Source organism: Cariama cristata, unplaced genomic scaffold (assembly GCF_000690535.1).
Source record: "Cariama cristata isolate BGI_N322 unplaced genomic scaffold, ASM69053v1 scaffold13942, whole genome shotgun sequence".
In the NCBI taxonomy this organism is placed as follows: domain Eukaryota; kingdom Metazoa; phylum Chordata; class Aves; order Cariamiformes; family Cariamidae; genus Cariama; species Cariama cristata.
Genome location: NW_009603360.1, coordinates 24,328 through 45,054, shown reverse-complemented (window position 1 = coordinate 45,054; position 20,727 = coordinate 24,328). Strand labels below are relative to the sequence as shown.

At 36.6% G+C, this 20,727-nt stretch overlaps 1 protein-coding gene across 5 annotated transcripts in view; it reads right to left on the bottom strand.

Moving 5' to 3' along the window:
- Positions 1–12,628, bottom strand: part of ADD1 (adducin 1 (alpha)) — a 32,576-nt gene extending 19,948 nt beyond the window's left edge. For all 5 annotated transcript variants that reach the window (XM_009695152.1, XM_009695153.1, XM_009695155.1 and 2 more), the window contains exons 1-8: positions 12,411–12,628; positions 11,006–11,168; positions 9,746–9,897; positions 6,480–6,560; positions 4,600–4,749; positions 3,487–3,630; positions 3,263–3,361; positions 2,698–2,874 (exon numbers count right to left, since the gene is read on the bottom strand). In XM_009695152.1, the coding sequence (XP_009693454.1) occupies positions 2,698–2,874; positions 3,263–3,361; positions 3,487–3,630; positions 4,600–4,749; positions 6,480–6,560; positions 9,746–9,897; positions 11,006–11,168; positions 12,411–12,605 (1,161 nt within the window). In that variant the 5' untranslated portion in view covers positions 12,606–12,628. The remainder of the gene's footprint in view (positions 1–2,697; positions 2,875–3,262; positions 3,362–3,486; positions 3,631–4,599; positions 4,750–6,479; positions 6,561–9,745; positions 9,898–11,005; positions 11,169–12,410) is intronic.
- Positions 12,629–20,727: the final 8,099 nt, after the last annotated feature.

Here is a 20,727-nt window from a genome sequence, read left to right as displayed (position 1 = left end):
AAGTTCATCAAGAGCAGTGCTATTGGTCTGCCTCTTCTCACAGTCAAGCAAAAAAATTACCACTTGTGTAATTATGTGTTTGACAGATTTAAAAAAAAATCATTTTCTTTGTGACTGGACTACTTTACTAGCCAAATGTTCCAGAGCCACTTCTAAAAACAACACAGTAGTCATAACTGTTTATCAAACTAATCTCCTCTCGATGTCTTTATTTTAAAATGGGGAACTCATGCATGAAAATTTTGGTTCCCTTCAAGATGAAAGTACGCATTCAAATAAATACTATATCATTAATAAGTGGACAGTTACTTGCCAGCCTGTATTTAATCAATTCACTGTGTTATAGCAAGTTACTGGGGAATCTAATTTAGTGCTCTATCACATTGGCACAGAAGGTATAATCATAAATTTATGCCCTGTAAAACTCTTAAGAATGTACTTTTTCCAGGAAATTTCTGAAGTAAAGTTTTATAAGTTATACTTCAGAGAAGATTTTACTCTAACACTCAAAATAACAAAGACTGACTGTCATAACTATATACATGAAACTATACATTTTAGCAATAGCTATTGGTTAAATTATCGGTCCTGCCCTCTCTTTTTGACAGTTCTTCCTATGAACAATAGCATAGGATTAAACTACAACAAGGCAAGCTAAGTTTGAATTTGGAGTGCATTTAAAGTACATATGTTAATTTCCTACATATAAGCTTGTTCAGAGGCTAAGAGGTTTTTTTTGACCTGGGGCAGGAGGGCAGGAAGTATACTGGTGTTTCCTGGTATTTTTCATCGAATTCTCTGGAGTTGGATTTAAGTCCAAATGCAGAATCCTGACTTTTCTTTGTACCATATTCCAGCTACACATTTACACTTTTTTTTTTTTTCTGCAATCAAATGTATTGACTGTTTCTCACAATTCTAAATCAAGGACATAAAAAAAGCATCTGTATGACACAAAATGTAGGGCAGATAAAAAGATCTCTTCTGTATTCTAACATCTAGAATTCAACATATCATATACAACGGAAGGCTTCAAGAATGCCACTTTTATGTCCATACACTCTACTCCCCCTGATATTCTCTACTTACACTGTTTTTCTCCTCTACTTCCTCTGAATTACATTTTGTTTCGCTTTTTACCTTCCCTAATACACTAGTCATGTTTTCCCCTGCTTTCTTCCATATTTTGCTCAGCATTTAACATACAAAAAAGACATTTAACAGTTTCTCTAAGGAGTTTCTGCTAGTAAAATACTTTCAATGTGGCTCAAAGAAAAACAGTGTGAATAACCTACCTCCCAAAGCACTCAAATTCTTTATAGATAAAGCTAGTTGTAAAGAAACTTTGGCCTGGAGTATGTGGACTTAGCTTTCTTTGCAGAGTTTCCACGCAGTAAGCACTGCTGAGGCATTATCTTGGCTGTTGCTCCATCTTTTAATGATCAAAATGCATCTTGAGTAATTATCTACCGCCTACTGTATTTAACTATCCAATATAATATGTGGCTATTTGGAATAGTAAGGGCCTGTATTTGATGACTGAAAGCTCCTTTCTATTCCTACGTTCTTAGCATGCATGGTGCTATTTCCTTCGTGATCCTGCTTCCTGTTTGCAGTAAGAAACATAAAACTGATATTCCCTAGAGCAACTGAAATCCAACTGAATCTACCAAAGGTACCAGTCAGTGATGCAGAGAGTCGGCTGTCCCTAGCCAGCCACATTAATAGTCTCATTATTGCTCACTAAAATCAATGAGAATTTTTCTGTTGACTTAAGGTTATAGCTCATCACTTTGTCTGATATGAAGACATTAGATATTCAAATTACTAATGAAGTAGCCTAAATTTTTTTTCCCACTAGGACACTGATCTAAGGGGAAAAAAACACCACCTTTTATTTACTATATAGTAGACGTGGTGGAAATTGTTTTAAGATATCATCATCAGTGTGGATCCTGTCAGGGACACCTGCATCACATGACCATGAAGACCACACTTAAGCCTACAAATGCAAAAGATTAATCAAATCACAAATCAGAAGACTATGCCTGATTATTACAATAAGCATTTTTTTTTTATTTGTTCATTACCACTGCCTACAGTCACCACTTGGAGCCTCCTGACAGGAAAGGTATCATCTTTCCCATTAAAGCTGGACAGCAAATGTTGGTAGCTGGTCATTCATTACAGATGGGATTTTACTGAAACTATTTTATCTGAAGACTTATTTATTTATTTGAAGTCTGCCTTTTGAGCTCTTCTAGGTCCCAGAAAAGTCTTACAAAGGCAAATCATGCTGGAGTCTGCACCTGATAAAATGTTAACACTGGTCTATGCATTTTGGGAAGTGATGGGAACAGAGGGTCAGACACAGACTAGAGTAGCAAGCACCACAGTACTCCGATTTGCAGATGCCAAGTCACACATGGAAACCCTCTGATCTCACCGATAACTACTAGATTACGAATACAGAAGTAAATCTGCTATCTGCACAAAGGACACCTGAAGCATTCTGTGATGCTTTTCATGTTGTCTCCTCCTCTGAGGGCCCTTAATCTTTAGGAAAGAACAGACTGCCAGCAGCATAAACTATCCCAACTACATGCAGCCCATTCTTTACTAATGTCCTTTATTGTAGCTTTTAAGGTATTTTATACATTATCATATGAAACAATTAGACAAAAATGTCTGCCTTACCAGATTATCAAGCATTCGCATAAGAGCTTCAAATTCCTGTTCGCCAATCTGCCATTTTGGATGGGATACAGTACCCTCACCTGCTGGAGACTCAGGGGAACGAGACTTGGCTTTATACTTTCCAGGATCTAAAAGCACTAAATTGTCAGGTCCACCTGCACTGGCCAGGGTACGTACCTTAAAAACAATAAAGTCACATTTAGGTTTCTTGAGGGCAGAAAAAAAAACCAAAAAACCCCAAAAAATTGACATCAGAAAAAACAGAAGAAGTCTCCTTCATTTTAAAGCTAAGTAAGTTAACATACTTGTATAACAGTTGTCTTAAAGCTTTGAAAATATCTCTGTTTTAATAGGCAACATATATCAAATCAATGGTTCCAATACAGTATTTGAATATTGCTGGTTAAACCAGTGTTTTGGATGTCCTTGCATAATATAATGATTTCACAAATCACCATGTTAGTTTAGATCAAGACTTTAACTAGTAAAGTGTGCAACTATTAATCTGTTTGAAGGTTAATATAGCAGATCAAATTATTATTCTATAACATACTAAAATTCTTACTTGAATCTCACACGCAAGCACTAGATTATGAATATAGAAGAAAGCCTCCTCAACAGTCTCTCCAACTGATACTAAGCCATGGTTTCTGAGAATAAGGACCTAGAGAGACATTGCAAAAAAAGTTAACAGTGGTAAGGCAAGTATTTTCTTGCTCTTGATTAAAGAATATACCTCCCCCACTCCCAGAAACATACTTTTCTTTAATTCTAGATGTAAATACTGACCTTGCTTTTAGGTCCCAAATTTTTCTGAATAACCACCTTTTCTTCATCATCCACTAAAATACCGTGGTAGTCATGATAAGCTACTTCCCCTAGAGAAAGTGCTTCAGGTGAAATTGGCAAGAGACCACACTTCATGGCAGAAACCTGAGAAATATTAAAATAACTAACTTAATTTCCAGTAACAGAAAAAACTGAAAAAATATGAATTATAATAAAAAATATATTTTTATATACTTATGCACGCGTCTGTACAGGCACATACATAGTAGTCTTATACTCCATCCCTAAAGCCTCTATTTTTCACCACCTTTGGATTGGATACAAAAGTCACATTGATCTTGAGTCTGACCCAGTATGGCTGCTTTTACATGACATCAAAATCATTATGAAAAGACTCAGAAAAAAACCAAAACAAACCACAAAATCAACCGCATCCTCCATTCCTTTCACTCCAACCAGTGATTTTCCCCACACTGCCCTCCAAAAAGAAGAAATTTAGTGATGAACTTTGACACAGGTAATCCCGCAGCACTGCAGGTAAAGTTAAGAAACATTTTTAAAGACTATTCTGTAATTGACAATTTTAGAAATCTGATCATTTGTCCTTAAAATGGTTGGATCACTGCTGTTAATCAGTTTAAAAAAAATTAAAAAAAAAAATTCAGAATGTGAACTTTGAAGTAGAGTCAACAGATGACTCTCAAAAAATTCCGAAGAGGTAAAACTGACTCATAACCAGTTACTCTAATGCGAGGTATTGGAAAAGTTTCAAATATTTAAGAAAACCTTGGCAAATTGAGCTTTACAAAACCAACAAAATATGCTAAAGCTTTCATGACTCACTGTCAAAAGATAAGATTTTTTTGAGGCAAAGGACACACAAGCATGAAATATGCATTTTCCAATTATAGAGCTCAACTTACTGACTGACCACTCATGTAAAAACCAAGTAAGGAGGATCCAATTGATTCAAACAGAACCACATATTTGAAAGCAGACTTACAGGCTTTGTGCCCTTCAAAAAGGAAGCAAATCTATGATTAAGGGAGACCCACCTATTTTCCAGCTGGGTGGGGGGAACAGGAGAGATGACAAACTAGAAATTGTGCTTACCGCTGCCCCTGCTGGCGTATGAATATGAACAATGCATTTAACATCAGGTCGTGCTGCGTAAATTGCAGAGTGCAAAGTAAAACCAGCTTGGTTTACTCCCAAGTTAGTGCTTCCACGATCAACTACATCGCCCTGGATATTGATTTTAACCTGGGAACAAAAAAAATTAGCTTCATAAATGAATCAAGACTGCAAAAAAAGTCTGATTTAATTCAGCACCTACCACTGAAGCTCTAAAGCTATATTTCTTTCAGTGTTTTATTTTAATAAGTGTCAAAACACGCACAATAAGGCTGTAGGTAGGTGACCAAGGCCCCAGCTTGAGATTAAGCTAACTGGAGCGGATACCAGGAACTACTGGATATGGCACAAGAAATTACTGCATGTAACAGGTAACAGTGCAAGAAGCGGATAAAAGTTACAGACAGCGCTGTGAGAAATGGCTGCATTTCACAGAGAATTATGATGGAGTTATACAAGAAACTTGCAAACTCTACAGATACCTGAAGAGGAGTATTGGGACCTTTTGGGGAGTAGGTTCTTGAAAGGTCAGCACCTAGGTAACCATACCACTGATACCATGTAAGGCTGAGATACATAGTAATAATAATACAGGTAATAATATTATAAATACCAAATTTGGATAAGGACATAGCAAAACTGGAATAAAAGGGAAAAAGTAATTACGCATGGGCTGTTTATTTGGGAGAGAAGAAGATTGGAGAAAATGGAGTTCCAAAGCGGAGAAGGGAAGAACAAGCCTGGGAGAAATTAAAAGAAAAGGGGTGGCTAAACTATGTGCCTTATCACTGTAGTCTTTCTTCTTATTAAATCCTGCTGCTAGCTATTTTCTGTGTTAACATGTTCGCTACTGTGTGTGTGAGTGCATTTCGCTACCTTCAAGCGACCTTAATTCTCAAAGTACTCACATTCCTGATATAAAGATAAAAGCAGAATACCTTAAAAGAGAAAAAAAACAAACAAACAAGCAAACCACACAAAATACTCCCACAGCATGGCCCTTACATCTTTTCTAAAAATCTTGTAGTAGCAAGGAAGGGCAGGTCTCAGTTTTCTCTATTCCTTTTCCTATAGTTTTTCAGTTAAAATTTTACAGATGGTTAAGGTGGAGTTATGTAAGAAAAAGTCAATGTTACAGATAGCTGAGGGGGAGTATTGGGACCCTTAAGGTGTCAAGTTTGAAATGTTACTACTCTGCACACTTACCTCACCTCTCTGCTAGAGGTTACTTACCTTACAGTAGCCCAGCAGAAAGAACAGTGTGAAAGTTTCTGTTTTGTTTCAACGCAAGGCAATCACAACCACATCAGCTCAAGGTGCCTTTAGCAGCTGTGTAGACTAGACTGAAGATAAATGCTCACAAAATGCTTTCCACTAGCTAACAGTCAAGGGAGTTGTGTCTTCAACTGCAACCATTAAATCTTAAAAACTTAATTTATCTACACCCTCAGCTTCTTAGATCATTAAACAATGGCAAATAAATTAGGCATCTGACACAACGTCTTGAAATTGTAATTGGTTTGCATCATTATGTCTGAAACACATACTGTTTCTCCCGACAAGCCTGACTCAACAGCCAGCAGCTTTCAAGGACATGATGTGATTAGCTCTCCAAATGACCTGGCTGCTCTTCACAGCGAGCTCAACTGGAGGACACCTGGTGGTGAACATGTGCAAAGAAATCTCTCTCAGAGATAACCTCAGCTGTATCAAAACCAACCATGTTCAATAGCACTATTCTAAACATGTAACACAGAGTAAAATATTTTCTAGGATAGAATTTAAACAGTGACAGATATACAGACAGAACAGATTCAGCTATTAATATTTTACAGCTACGAAAAACAGTAATTGCTTACCAGACTAGATGCAGTAACTTCACTATAGAGGAGTCCAAAAGGTACAATGAGGAAGTGCTCCTGCTCAGAATTTACTCTGGCCTAAGGATAAAACAAGAGTAAAAGTTATTGAAAATATTTTATTAAAAGCATAGAAGAAGGCCCAAAAACATGAATGATACTTTCACTTCCTGAGTATGGAATAGGCAAGTATGCCTGTAACATATGCGATATGACTTTCATGTATGCTACAACAGATAATCAACGCACAGCAGTTAATTAACTCATGTTGAACAAAACCAGATGGTAGGTACATGCCAGTCCTTCAGATTGGTGGAAGATAGTAAATCCTTAGATCCTGTGGTAATGACAACTCAACTACTGTGGATAAAAGGAATGACATAGAGAGAAATGGGAACAAAAAGTTACTCTTTTTTTAGAGAATGAGTTTATACTCCAACTGTATTTCTACCCTAGTAAAACAGAAGGTATGAAATAGAAGTGTGTGAGAAAATGCAAGAATTTGGCCCACACATCTAAAACATCTTGATGCTGAGAAGGGTTTCATCACTGGTGCTGGTACCTGAGAGACATCTGTGACCACTACAGTACACTTGCAGGTTTTCTACCAAATATCCTGACCCTTGCTTATGTTTTTGCTCCTTTGTCTAATTCACACCACAGGAGTTTATAATACAAAAATAATTCTGACTTCAAACCATTCACAAGTCGGGATGCATCTGTTTAAAGTGTGTACAATGAAAACTACAGAACAGATAGGAAGTTTAGGTGTCTGTCAATGAAGAATTAAAAGGCTTCATACTGGACACATGACACAACTTCTCTACTTTGCTATGAGTCCACCCAGGTTTTGTGTTTGGGTTTGGTTGGTTTTTTAATGTTTTTTAAAATTTTATTTATTTATTTATGATTTTTGCATTTCCCCAAGATGCAGCTACTTTATGCTCCCTCATGCCTTCTACTACTTGCAACATTCAATACATAATACTTTGATATAGTTCTACTGCAGGGAAAAGATTTCTAAAATGAGTAGTTGATCAGTCATCCAAAAGCTTCCAGTACAAATCTAGCTTCCTTTACAACCAGCTGGTAACATACCATAGCATAAGAGCCTTAAACTGAACCAGTTAGTTGAAGTTAACCTGTACTTATGAATCAACAAAATACTTCTCCGTTACAGAAGTGTAAATGTTCTACAAAATCTTTTAATTATTTATGCAAGATGAAGAAAAAGTATTACTCAAAATGCCCCAAAAGCTAATAAGAAAGGTCAAGTGCAAGACAAACAAGCAGCAAGACTCACAAACCACCTTGCTTTAGAGCAGATCCAATAGACACCTCATGCCCTCAAAGCAAACCAAGACTTGGTGAATGATATGTACCTTCTGTGGACCTGTAATCTCAAATTCTGCCTAACCCTGGAGGCACCCGAGTTTACTCTACATTGTTGTACTGGACATGAAAGCTCTTGATGCTCTGTAATTCTCCTTCTGCATCAGGACTGCACCAGTCTGAACGCTTCCACACACAGCAGCTATCAGTGATTGATAAGGATCCAGAAAAGCAAAAGATATTCCTCCCAACTCCCTGATATGCCTAGACTGGCATACACTCTCATATCGTCACAATTCCTTTCTCTTCTAACACACAGGCTTATGCCCCTCACAGAAGGCTGCTGTATCTTTTCTCTAAAGTAAGTACACTGGCAGCTTTTAGCTTGAATACAATCATCTAGTAATTAGAGCACTCTCAAAAACTGAAAACTTTGCCTCTAAGTCCAGCTCTGCATGAAGTGGTAGGCATTCAGCGCCTTCCAAAGGAGTGCCTTAATACCACACTACTACTTAACGTATGGGTGTATGGAACAAAGACAAGACTATTTTGTAAATAAAACCACCTTGTTCTAGATCAGCTTCTGAAGGTAAATTATATCTATCAGTCACCTTTCAGAATGCTATTGACTGGAGCAGTTTGTAAAAGGCAGGTGAACTACAACTTTGCGATTGCTGCTGACAAACCATTAATCAAGAGCTTTCCAGTACCACTTCGCCCTTCAAAATTGGTTCAAGTACTTTCAGAATCTCATACTCCATGTGCTTTGACTGTCTTCCACCTCAATGGGTATCATCATTATCTAATCTTCCTGTGCTTCCCCTCCACCAAAAGAAAGCAAACTTGAGGCATTCCACCCCAATCAAATGCCCTTGCCTTAACCACTTCCCTATGCAAGCCACTCTTCATTATATTTACCTTTTTATCTAAACGCATGAACATTCCCAGGGCTGAACCTTACACCAAAAAGCCATCTTCAAACCTGCTTCCTAGTAATCTTTTTGCCACATTAACGTCCCTCTTACAAAATCACTTCTGTCACATATGAAAAATCAGGGGGTGGTACAAAGTTGTTTACAAAAAACATTATGTTGGATACGTTCCCTTACTAAAGGAACCAAGCCATCTAACCAACATTGCCTTGATCCTTTGCCTACCCATATCATTTATCATCTTCATTGGTCCACAAATACACCTTTAAATCTCAAAAAGTAGTAATAATAAAATTACCATATTTCATTCAGACTGCAACTAGAAGAACTAAAAATACATAAAGGACAACCTCTACTATGTCGAAAAAAAACAATTCAGCTCTGTTAGGAAAACAATTGACAGGGTTACACACCACAGCTGTGACTTTACTCATGAGACTCATGTTGATCATTCTTCTGGCATATAAAACCTCCTTGATTTGACCTCCTTGTCATTATTTTTATGGATGCCAGCAATTACTCAGTCACAAGGAAAATTGTTGGCATGCTACATTAAGCTAAGTAGTTCACTCATGTTTAGAAATACTATGGCTTCTTTTTCAAAAAGGTTGGTACCTTGATTTCTAAGATTCAACTGAATGACTAATAAGAAGATATTTTAGTACTTAGCAAGAAAACAAAGACATGATCTTGCAGAATAATACATACAATCATTCAAAGCATTTAAGATTCTAAAAGACTGAGTCTTTCAGGAATCTTAATTTCATCGTAAGAACTTTCATGTACACTCTCTTAAGACTCTATTCAGGCTATGCTAGCTGACATCCAAGCTGTTCCAGTTCTTATTCTTGAGATGCAATGACAAATCTCTTCACTATTATACTGCTCTCAATACTACTTTGCTCCTCTTCCACACAAAGAGAAAATGGCAGATGGGGGAGGGAAGCAATTCTCTTGTATGTTAAAACAATTGGTTCAGTCATCTGTTGATTCAATACTCACTGTTATATGATTGTAAATAAGCTGAGACCAGCCAAAGAGATCTGCTAATCTGTAGAAAGCTGCCAATTTACATCGTAACAACTTCTCCCCTTTTTCATAAGCAATGGAATCTGATCCTCTCAGATCATTCACCGGTGTCACCATGCCAAGACCTGAAAAGGAGAAGGGGTATAAAAGCTCAATGGGGGATTGCATTCAACATCAGTTAAAACCTAACAATATGCACACTATTATAACAGTTATTCTTAGTGCTTTATATCAACGTATTCACCTAAGAAATGGATAGCAAACTTTAATTACTATAATGTCATAAATTATATTACACAAATATAATGACAGTTTCAGACAAGGTCAGTTATCTTCCGTAGATTCAGCATTCATTTCCTTCCTCAATATTAGTGCTACGGTGACAGTGCATTCCTTAGCAAAATATGTTTTTTCGCCCTCAAACTAATGATTGTAGAATACAACTTCATTGTTAACAGAAAAACGTAACCCCAAACATTCCACTTTGAGATAAGAAGATCTGGTATTCCTGAAAAGGAGAATTACACATCTAAAAAGATGCACACAGGTTCATTTAATTAGGAAAAATTAAGTACAAGCTAAAGAGAGGAGGATTATGGTAAATAAATACTGTAGTTGTAGTTACAGTGCAATTAGAAATGTGGTTAAAAGTAACTGGGATAAAGCAGAACCAGTCCATGCTATAGATTTATTTTGGAGCATACGCAAGGATTTATATTATCTTAACACAAAACCTGTGTGTACATGCATTCACACATTTTGGTTTTTGTTTTTCATCTTTGTTTTGCTTCCCTATGTTTCTTGTCTACAGCTTCACTTCACAGGAGAAAGCTGCAAACAGTATTTAAATGGTAAAAATAATTAGCTTCTAAAGACCTTCACTGTTACTAGACTACTAATGAGCGTTTCATTTTCCTGCAGACAATCCATGAGGTAAACATTAGCAGTATCTAAATCTTTAAATTTTTTACCAGTGATGACTTACCAGGATTACTTTTCAATTAAGATACCATACTTGAAATACCTTTTGATATAAATTATGTATATGAATCACATTGCATATCACTGTGGCATTTAGAAACTAATCAATCCATTTTATGATTGCCATGTTCCTGTGAGCAGAACAGGACAGCATTTGAACTTCACAGCACTTTTCATTTCATTCACACCATCTTAATTTTAAGCCTTTCAAAAAAAAAAGAATTCAACTATTATAAATTAAGGTGCACTCACTCATGTTTAACGCAGCCATTCCGCCTTGTGGTGCTGCAGGGTAGACGTTTGGTACATTTGTTGTCATGAAATCCGCAATCTGCTGTAAAGCCAATAAACCTGTTGGGTTCTTCCCCTTCTTAAATTGTTCCTGGATCATAGATTCCAGTTCTTCACAAAAAGCCTAGCAACAGGACATTGCATATTGTAAAGCATGTTTACATGAACTTCAACCTTTCATACACAGCCTTTTTTTTTTTTAGCACTTAGATGGAAACATTCTATACTACTTCTGAAAAATAGCTCAGGGCAGAATTACTGGGTGCATACTGTTACTGGAAAATGTTGTTCTCTGGAGCTCCAATGATACGAGTCATTTTTTTTTTGTGAATGGAAATTCCAGAATTCTCTCTTCAAGTAACAGCAAAACTCATTGAACCTACTAATAAGGATTTCTGGAAGAAGGAGCAGGATGTGCAATTGACTTGAACAACAAACACGAAAGGAAAAGTAGTAGAACCGGAAAAGAGAAGGAAAACTGTCAGCGTGGCTCACGGGGAAGCGAGAGCCAAGAAGGCACCCAGGAACACAGGAAGGAATAGCTATTAAATTTTAAAAATGTTTAAACAAGGGGCTGTTTACTTTTTTCCTGGTTGGTTTTTTTCTTGGTTTTTTGGTTTTAACTTTGAAAGGAAGAAAACAAGATTTTTTACTATTGCTAGTAGCTGCTGGTTTTGACAAGACGACTGGAATTTGTACCAAAAGAGAAGTATTCCAATTGCTAAGTGGATCTAAATAAAATGGGTTGATTTCACATGGAAAATTTGTAAATATACCACTACGTCCCTATTCTTACTAAAGTGTCATGAAATGTTTTGTATCTAAAGTTATCCATCAGTTATTACAAAAGGAACAAGTGTTATGAGAGAAATTCCCTGAGGGAAACATCTTTAATATTAAATGTCAATCATTCGTAGTTTATTATTGTGCACCCTTTCAGAAAGAGATATATAAAAATATTTCATATGTCAGAATCATGCATGAAAAACTGAGCACAGGACAGACTTCCCTTATGTAACTTAAAGTAACACTTCTAAGAGTGGCTTAAGTGTTTAAATGACTACTGAATATATGAAACAAGTGAAAAAATGTCTGACCAGGACTAGATGGAAAATATGAAAAAATGTTGAATATTACATAGAGAATTCTGAAAGCAAGACTGAGGAGCTGCTTCCTGAGTAGACAATAAAAAACAGATAATGTGAGGAAAAATTAGGCTATAATTAGGATACTTTAGAAGAAAGGCCAACCAGAAAAAAGATCAAATGGATCTAAGATACCATAAAATTCTCCAATTTCATAGGGATATTAAAAATAGAGATGATAAATTTATCACTTTAAAAGACAGAGCATTTTCTTTTCTTACTGGGCTTTGAAGAATCATGGAAACTCTCTTCTTCTGTTCCATCATGTTAAAATCCTGGCGAAGGTCAGGCGCCATATTCCTCTCTCTCAAATAATCTGGATTATTCTCATCAACTCGATCAAAGTACCTCTCTTTATGAGGGGCTGTTGTTGGAGGTGGTGAAGTCACCACCCCCACACCAGAATCACCATTCATAGCACAGTTTTAAGAAACCTGTGAGGAGGAGGCAGAGAAAAGGAATAACCATTTTCTTGCTTGATTTAAGAACTTTGAACTGTTACTCTGAAACAAGAAACACAAACAAACCCATCTAAAATTACCACGGCTTCCCAAACATGGAAATCATGTTTGTGCAATTTGCTAAACATATTTTAGAGGAGAAAAAGAGATTTTAAAATACAAGATTAGAAAATTAGGCTAACATATATGAAAAGTCAAATACGCTACATACACACATGCTACACACAATTAATATAAGAGTTCCCATTTAAACTACCTTCAGTTTTTTAAGCTGTCTACACAGCTTGAATTTCAGAAGCATGGAAGTCCTTCTAATCTTCTCACAGACAATAAGAGAGACGTTCAGAATACACGAGGTCTAAACTAATTGGGTTTGTTCTGAGGTTTTTTGGTTTTGTGTGGGGTTTTTTTTGTTTGTTTACTTAAAAAGTTAAAGCAGATATAATTAAAAGAATATTGCTGAAATCAGAATTTAAATCATTACAGAAAACAGGGTATTACACATGTTCATTAACATGAAGAATCAACCCCACCAAAACAGGCTCAGATTGCTAATACATCTCTGGAGACAAACTCAGAAATACCGAGTTGAACCATACTTTTCACAAATATATTTATTTTAGGTTCATTCAACAACAGGCACATCACTACATCAGCATGTGGTTTTTGGAATCTGGAAAGCACACACACAAACACAACCCCCACCCACTGGCCAGGGTTTCACATGCAGTTGCTGACTACAACACGTATCTACTAAAGAGGCTGAAAACTCAGCTGGTATTGCTCATACACACACCCTTCTTTCACTCACAAGAACCCCTTTTTGTAACATTATCCCAGTTTTCTGGGCACAATATTATAACCTTCACTCCAAAATCCTTTTTAGAAGATTTTTTGAACTCTTTCCCTGACAAGTACCCAGTTCAATAAAGCCACTCTTGCAACACCTTTGAGACTCAAACCTCCGATTCCTGATCATCTGACATATCAAATTAAAATTAAGCTTTTTCAGAAAATATTTATTTTCTTTGCATTTTGTACACGGTTAAACAAAATGTCACTAACACAAACTGTACTTCACTGAACTGTAATATGAATATTTAACTCTGAATGCCTTGCTAGTTCAGCAAACTCCAATTATTTACATCATACACAAAATACGCAAGGTTGAAATCCCTTGCCATCATGGCATTTAGCAACTTTTCTGAGCAAACGAGCCAAGAAAAGCTAGTAGGTCTTTTCCTGGAGGTAGAAGAACAGATAAAGAGAATAGGATAGCAGAATCTACCTCCCTGTCCCGGTAAGGTGAAACAGACTAATTTCAATAATCTTGATTTAGATTCAGGGTTCACACAGCAGGGAGAACCCCGATTTAAACAGTCGATTTCATTACGCATCTTCAGTTTCACAAGGACTAGTACCATTAGAATCTGCTGATATTATCAAGTCATTCCAATTCATTTTGCCATGCAGTTGGAGAGATTGTATATATCTTCATTTAAGTAACAATTCATCTTCTACATATTATAACTAGTACATTTTTATATACGTCTCTATTCTTTTACCATTTTTAGATTTTTCTTAGTGACTTAAACCATACCTGCCTGTGGATTTTAATTTCATTAAGAATTTACTTGCATATCTATTAGCTAAAACCACCTCAGATGTGGATGCACACAGTAAGTTTACATAAATTATTTTGAAATGCAGATTATGTTAAACAAAATCATTGCAGTGAAGAAAATGATGTACTTCAAGACTTCAGAATTAGCAGATCTCATCCTCTTTAATTCTTACATTAGAAAACAAGTTTCAAAACTCAACTGGTTTCTTATTTCAGAATGAACAAATCGCTGAACTGAGACAGCTAAACACAAGGAGCGAAAGAAAAGTATTTTCCTTGACTCTGCGGAAGAGAATACTACTATCAAAATCTATGTTAGCACTTAAGACACTTGAGTTTTGGATGCTCAGAGATTTCCACCCAGTGAGTTCCAAAATAAACACACACAGACACCTCTGTACTGTTCAAAGTATTTAATTTTAAACCAGTTTAGGCTTTAAAAGTCATGGTCAGATTTTTTTTTTCTTTCTTTAAAGTAAGCACATACACACATCTTTATTATTATAACTTCTTTTAATTACCAGCTTTGCTCCACCCAGGAAGAAATACAGGGTATAGTGAGAATAAATAATGCTTTTATCTGCATGGAAAACCTTTTAAGGTATTAGAGCTAGAAAGTTTTAAGCAAGTGAAGTTACAACAAAGGAGCCACCTCTCCTTTGGCAGCTTCAGATCCCTAACACACACCCTCTAAGTTCTCTTCCACCTCACAACCTCCAGCCTACACCATCTGCCATTTCATACCTCAAAAATGCTTTTGAAGGCCCACTACCACTTTCCACAATCCCTCTTCTGAGCTCTGTTAGCTGTGCTAATGCCTCTACAACCAGGTTTTTGTTGAAAAATGACAGTTTGCAGCTCACTTGGACCTGTCTTAGGTCTGAACTTTACTACCCTCTGCTTATCACAAGGAATCAAGGAGTTTCAAAACAGCACAAGGGCAAGTCCACAAATAAAAACCAAACCACTCAAGTAGTTCAGAATTTATACTGCATTCTGCTGAGTGTAGCCCCAAAAGTGTATTAACTGTAAGGCAAAGCAAGGGAAAACTATCAAGTTCAAGCTTACCACCAGCAGCAGAGAACAATGGCCCACTCCTGCCTGCTGAAGCATTCAATTCCCAGATTATGTTTAAGTGTAATGTTACATCTTGAGTGTATGTGTATGTGCAATCTTATTTAAAGAAGAGTGTACACACAAATGCAAACATAATTTTGCATTTCATTATTTACACTAGTTCCATCTTACTTTCAGAGTACCAAAAGCTATTTCCAAATAAATTACATACATAATTACTTATCTTCACCGTTTCTTACTCACACTGGAAAGAAGCTGGTCCCTAACAGCCTACACATGCAACATTAAAATGGGATCACAGTGTCTTGCCAAAGTTGTATTACTCCTTCACCCAAGAGGAAGATGGCAGGCAAGAAGGTCCTGGGAAGCTATTACTGCTTCACCACTACGTAGTGGCAATAATTTAACAGGAAATTCAATGTCTAAGATTAAGTGATCATTTTATATCTAAGCTTAAATATCAGTATCATAGCTCAGTTTTGTAGATACCCAAAATTAATGGCAACCCCCTCCAAGGTCTAGTAATTAACTGTTTTAACATAACTGCAATAGTAATTGTTATTTTAATGGCTGTCAGCTACTGACAACAAAGGTACTGGTTTTTGAATTAGAAACAGATGTGTTTGACAACATGTTGCACAAGCCATTGAAATTTATTTATGAGTTTCTTCAAAAGACCCTCTGGGAGTAAGGCACAATGAACTCTCCAGAAAGAGCTTCAGTAATATGGATACCAATAAATAAATAAAAGGAATCTGAACAGTTGAGCTGAACACACACTGGGGAATGCCCAATGGTTCTATAAACCAGAAAGCGACACTGAAAATCACAACAGAAGGCCCAGTCAGTAAAAAAAAGAAAAAATTAAGACAGTATTTCCACCCACAACTCTTCAGTACAGACAGTTCCTTTCCAATGTAGCATACTACAGCCTCCAAGTAAGATAAGCTGTAATGTCAAAGGACTCTTTGCCATGATAAGTGTTTTTACAGGAGAGCCTGTTCTAACACAACTGTGTCAGAAAAAGCCACACCCTTAACTGAAAAAGCCCTGGCTGGAAAATGTAAGTGCTTAGAAAGCCCTTCTCTCAGAAGCAGCTGTTTTCAAATATAAAGAGACAGTCAGAGGGAACAGCATCTATTACCGGGGGTGGGGCGGGGGGAATCAATCATAAAATCCGATCACACCTTATAGTAACTGCAGCAATTAGATCCATTCTTCTAATACATATGTACATATAAACACTAGAAATTTCAATAAACCACCACATCAAATGAAAGCCACCAAGCCAACCCACAGCATATCATATTTATCACAGGGTATGTGCATGTGTATATAAGTACCATAAACAGGTTGTTCATGAAATATATTTTTTGTCAGGAAACCAGCTTTATAGAATTTATAGCCCATTTACAGATACTAAGCACTGTTTACAAAAAAGATTCTGAAATTAGTATTAATATTTTGGGTTACTTCTGTCTTTCAAAATCCCCTTTCTCCCTATCCTTTTCTAATCCAAGAGAGTTTTATCACAGGATTCACCTAAGAGGAATTGGCGTTACAGAGCTTAGTTTAAACAAAAGAAGAAAATTTTAGAACAGTTTTTAATGCCATAAGATTGTCCACGTTAAAATCCAGAAAGAAGAAAAAATCTCAATTTTTAAACAGCTTACATTCCTCAGTACTCAATCTGGAGTTAGATGATGCATATATTGTTAAATAAATTCAAACGGGTAAGACAGTGAATAACACCCAATAAAAATCTACAATAACTTAAGGGAACATTTAAAAAAACTCCTTAAATCTAAAAAATTATATACAATAATTTTAAAAAACAACACTGGATTTAGGTTGGGATCTCATTGTAGTTAACAAACATATTTAAACTTTCAATATTAAAACTCATTTCAATGCTTGGATGTTGGGACAGATCTAACTACTTATGCCTCTGGTAGTTTATAGGTTCGGCGTTTCTCACCTGAATTATTGTCATGAATATTATGGGAACCTTGAGAAGATTTGAAACATTTCACAACATGTACACTAGTAGGGACCAGCTAACTACACTTCTTGGAAGAAACCAATTTTTGCAATAATTTAAAGCTTGGTTTTGTTTTGTAATAATTTGTAATTGGTTATTTTTTTTGCTCTTGCACACTCAGAGGAAATTGTTTTTACTAAGGCTGCAGTCAATAGAACTTGACCTAATCTAAAGGCTCACTGCCACCAAAGGACTGAGCACCCCTCTTCACACCTGCAGCTTCAAGTCTGCTGAGGCCAATTCAGAATAAAAATACTCTATGAGAAGCAGGAAAGAGGTCGCAACAAGACAAGGGAACCTAAAAGACTTCTAAAAAATTTAAAATGCACGGCAAACTCACAAGACAGCACATACCAAAAAAAAAAGCTGTAGGTTTAGGGTTTGGGGTTTTTTTGTAAGTTTAGGAGGGTTATCTGATCAAAACCTTACACAATCAAGTCATTTCAGAGAAGGAAAAAAAAACCTCCAAACCAAAAACCTGCTGCCCTATTCCTGGTAGCTTACAATTTCTCTGTACAAAATAACATGCAAGCAAAACATCTGTATGGGACCTTGTGTCAAATTTGCGAAGTAGATGAGCAGCACACTTCAACTGTTCATACCATCCCAGTCAGTAGCAACAAAGATCGAGTGTACCCATTTCCAGAAAAGTGTAGCTTCTGAGACCTATGTTAACAATGATATAGTAATTTGCTTTGTATCCAATTTTGTCTGACAGTTGAGGTGAAAACAGATTTGACAAGTTACTGGTGAAGGCAAAAGGGGGTAGCAAAACAAATTAAAATAAAATAACTTGTTTTCTTTACTGTTGTGCAATCAGCAGTGTTTGAGGAGTAAAAGTTACCTAAAAGGCTCATGTAAGTGACAAGTCAGGCAGTGTGCTGGCAAGGTAGGAAAGGGAGCTCTATTTTGGATGCAAACAGAAAAGGACAGGGAATGAACAGAGAAAAGACAGAGCAATTTTATGGCCTGGGAAAGAGAGTCAGGTGGACTGTGGAAAGCTACAGAGCTGAAATTACTGCATGGGAAGTCATGAGGTGACAGGAGGGAGGAAGAGGAAGGGAAAGGGCTGGGGTGGGGCAGCACTGTGGGCAGTAAGAAACCCAAGAGGTAACTGAGCCATCGCAAACAGACTGAGATCACATGAAAACTGAGTCGGTGAGGAGATGGCAAGGAAGCAGAACACCCATCTACAGAAAATAGGGTTTCATTATCACTTGGTATCTGCAAAAAAAAACCTGTTTATAAATTCTCACTGTTACCACTTCACTCAATATTCTGGTACTTTCTGTATTTTTCCAATTTTGCTTTACCTTAGAATAACATTCGTTAAACCTGCTCCTTAAAAAATTAATATAACTTTCTAACAGGGATATTATTTATGATTTGCACTAAAATTTCCATCATTTTCAGTGAGAACATTTTGGCACCAATGACACTGGATTTGTTCTTGCCATTTCAAGTGTTTCCTACTGAACTTTTAAAAAGAAAAGCTGGCACTATCTTAGGAAGTCTAAGAACAAAGAAAGTAAATCATGACTGTACTACTTACTAGACAACGTACTTAACATCACAAACAATTATATTCTTTTTCAGCAAATGTTCCCAGCTCACGCATCTTCAGAATTTCCTCCGCTCTTTGTTTTCAAACAGGAAGAGACTATTTCACGAACAAGAACAGTTATTTATCTTCTACTGAATGCAGGCACCATCATAACACTTATTAACAGAGATGCTGCAAGTTAAATACTGGTCTCTAAAAATGTAGAGAAATCAAATAATAAGTTTGTCTGACCAAAAGTATTGCATTTTGTATCTGTAATACCGTGCCTTAGTATCTATGATACTAGTTCAAGAAACAAATTGTGTTAGAGAACAAAGAAAATAAAAAAATAATAGACCAAGCTCCAAAAAACTTACTGGAAATGCACCTACTCTGTAAGCAATTATTTCCTATTTTCACCTTCTCCAAAACACCGAAATGAGAGGCTTAGCACAGTGGGCTGTGAGTGATCACAAGGTTACATAAAGAACTGGCAAAAATGGTTTGAGGTCTCAAGTTAACCCAAATACATGTAAAAGAGTGAACTTTTATATCCGTTTTTAAGACATGGTATTATTTGTGTATTGAAGCTCATCAACATTTCTTACGTTATTTCCAATATTTCCATTTTTAAAAAATCTCTTAAAATAGTTAAGAACAAAGAATAAAGCTAGAAATTTGCCTCAAGTTAGACCTAAATTTCCAAATATTTATGAAGGGCAAGAATCTATGTAACAGAATTGTCAAAAGAGTGGTTGCCACATGACTTTTACTGTATAAAATATTAAATTGACTTCCAATTGTCAAAAAAAAGTTATAATTTTCTTTGTTTAAAGAACCAATAATCACTAAAAAAAAGTTTCATTAAGACCATATACTTATAATACTAAGTCCTTCCTTAATTGGCATCCTCTGACTGTACAGAAAAACTAAAGATCCTGTATTTAGAACAGGAAGAATAATCTACAGTAGATCAGGAGAAAAAAAAAAAAAGAGAAAAGAGAAAACACAACACCCCCACCCAAAAAAACATCCTGGAAATTACGTGACTTAAGAAACAAAACATCAAAACCTACTTTTGGTATCTTTTGGTATCCTGCTAATAATCAGGTTTTCTAGGCCGCCGAGTTAAGAGAACATATAAGGAGCCACAGGTAAAGCACAGCGATAACTACATCAAGCTGTAAAACAATGTAATTGTTGTCTAGCTTTACTGAAGCCAAATGAAGCAGGTGATTGGGAAAAGTCAGTGCAGATTCACCCAAGGCAAATCATGCCAGACTAACCCAATCATCTTCTACAATAAAATAACATTTCCTGTCAACATGGGGAGAGCAGTGTTTACCTGAACTTCAGCAAAGCATTTCACACTGTTTCCCACAGCCTTTTCCTGGACAAACTAGCAAGATACAGATTGGATGGGTGGTCTGTGAGATGGGCAGGAAACTGGCTCACAGGCTGCACTCAGAGGATGCTGATCAATGGTTTTTACTCAGGCTGGCAGGCTGTCACAAGTGGGGGACCCCCAGGGATTGATACTGGGCTTCACACTGTTCAACACCTTCCTAAATGATCTGGACGATGGGATTGAGAGCACCATTGCCAAGTTCGCTGATGAGACCAAACTGGGTGGTGAGGTGGACACGTCCGAAGGGAAGGCCATCTTACAGAGAGACCTGGACAGGCTGGAAGAGTGAGGTAGCAAGAACAGTATGGAGTTTTAACAGAGACAAGTGCAAGGTCCTGCAGCTGGGACAACACAACCAAAGAGCCAGGTACAGGCTGGGATCTG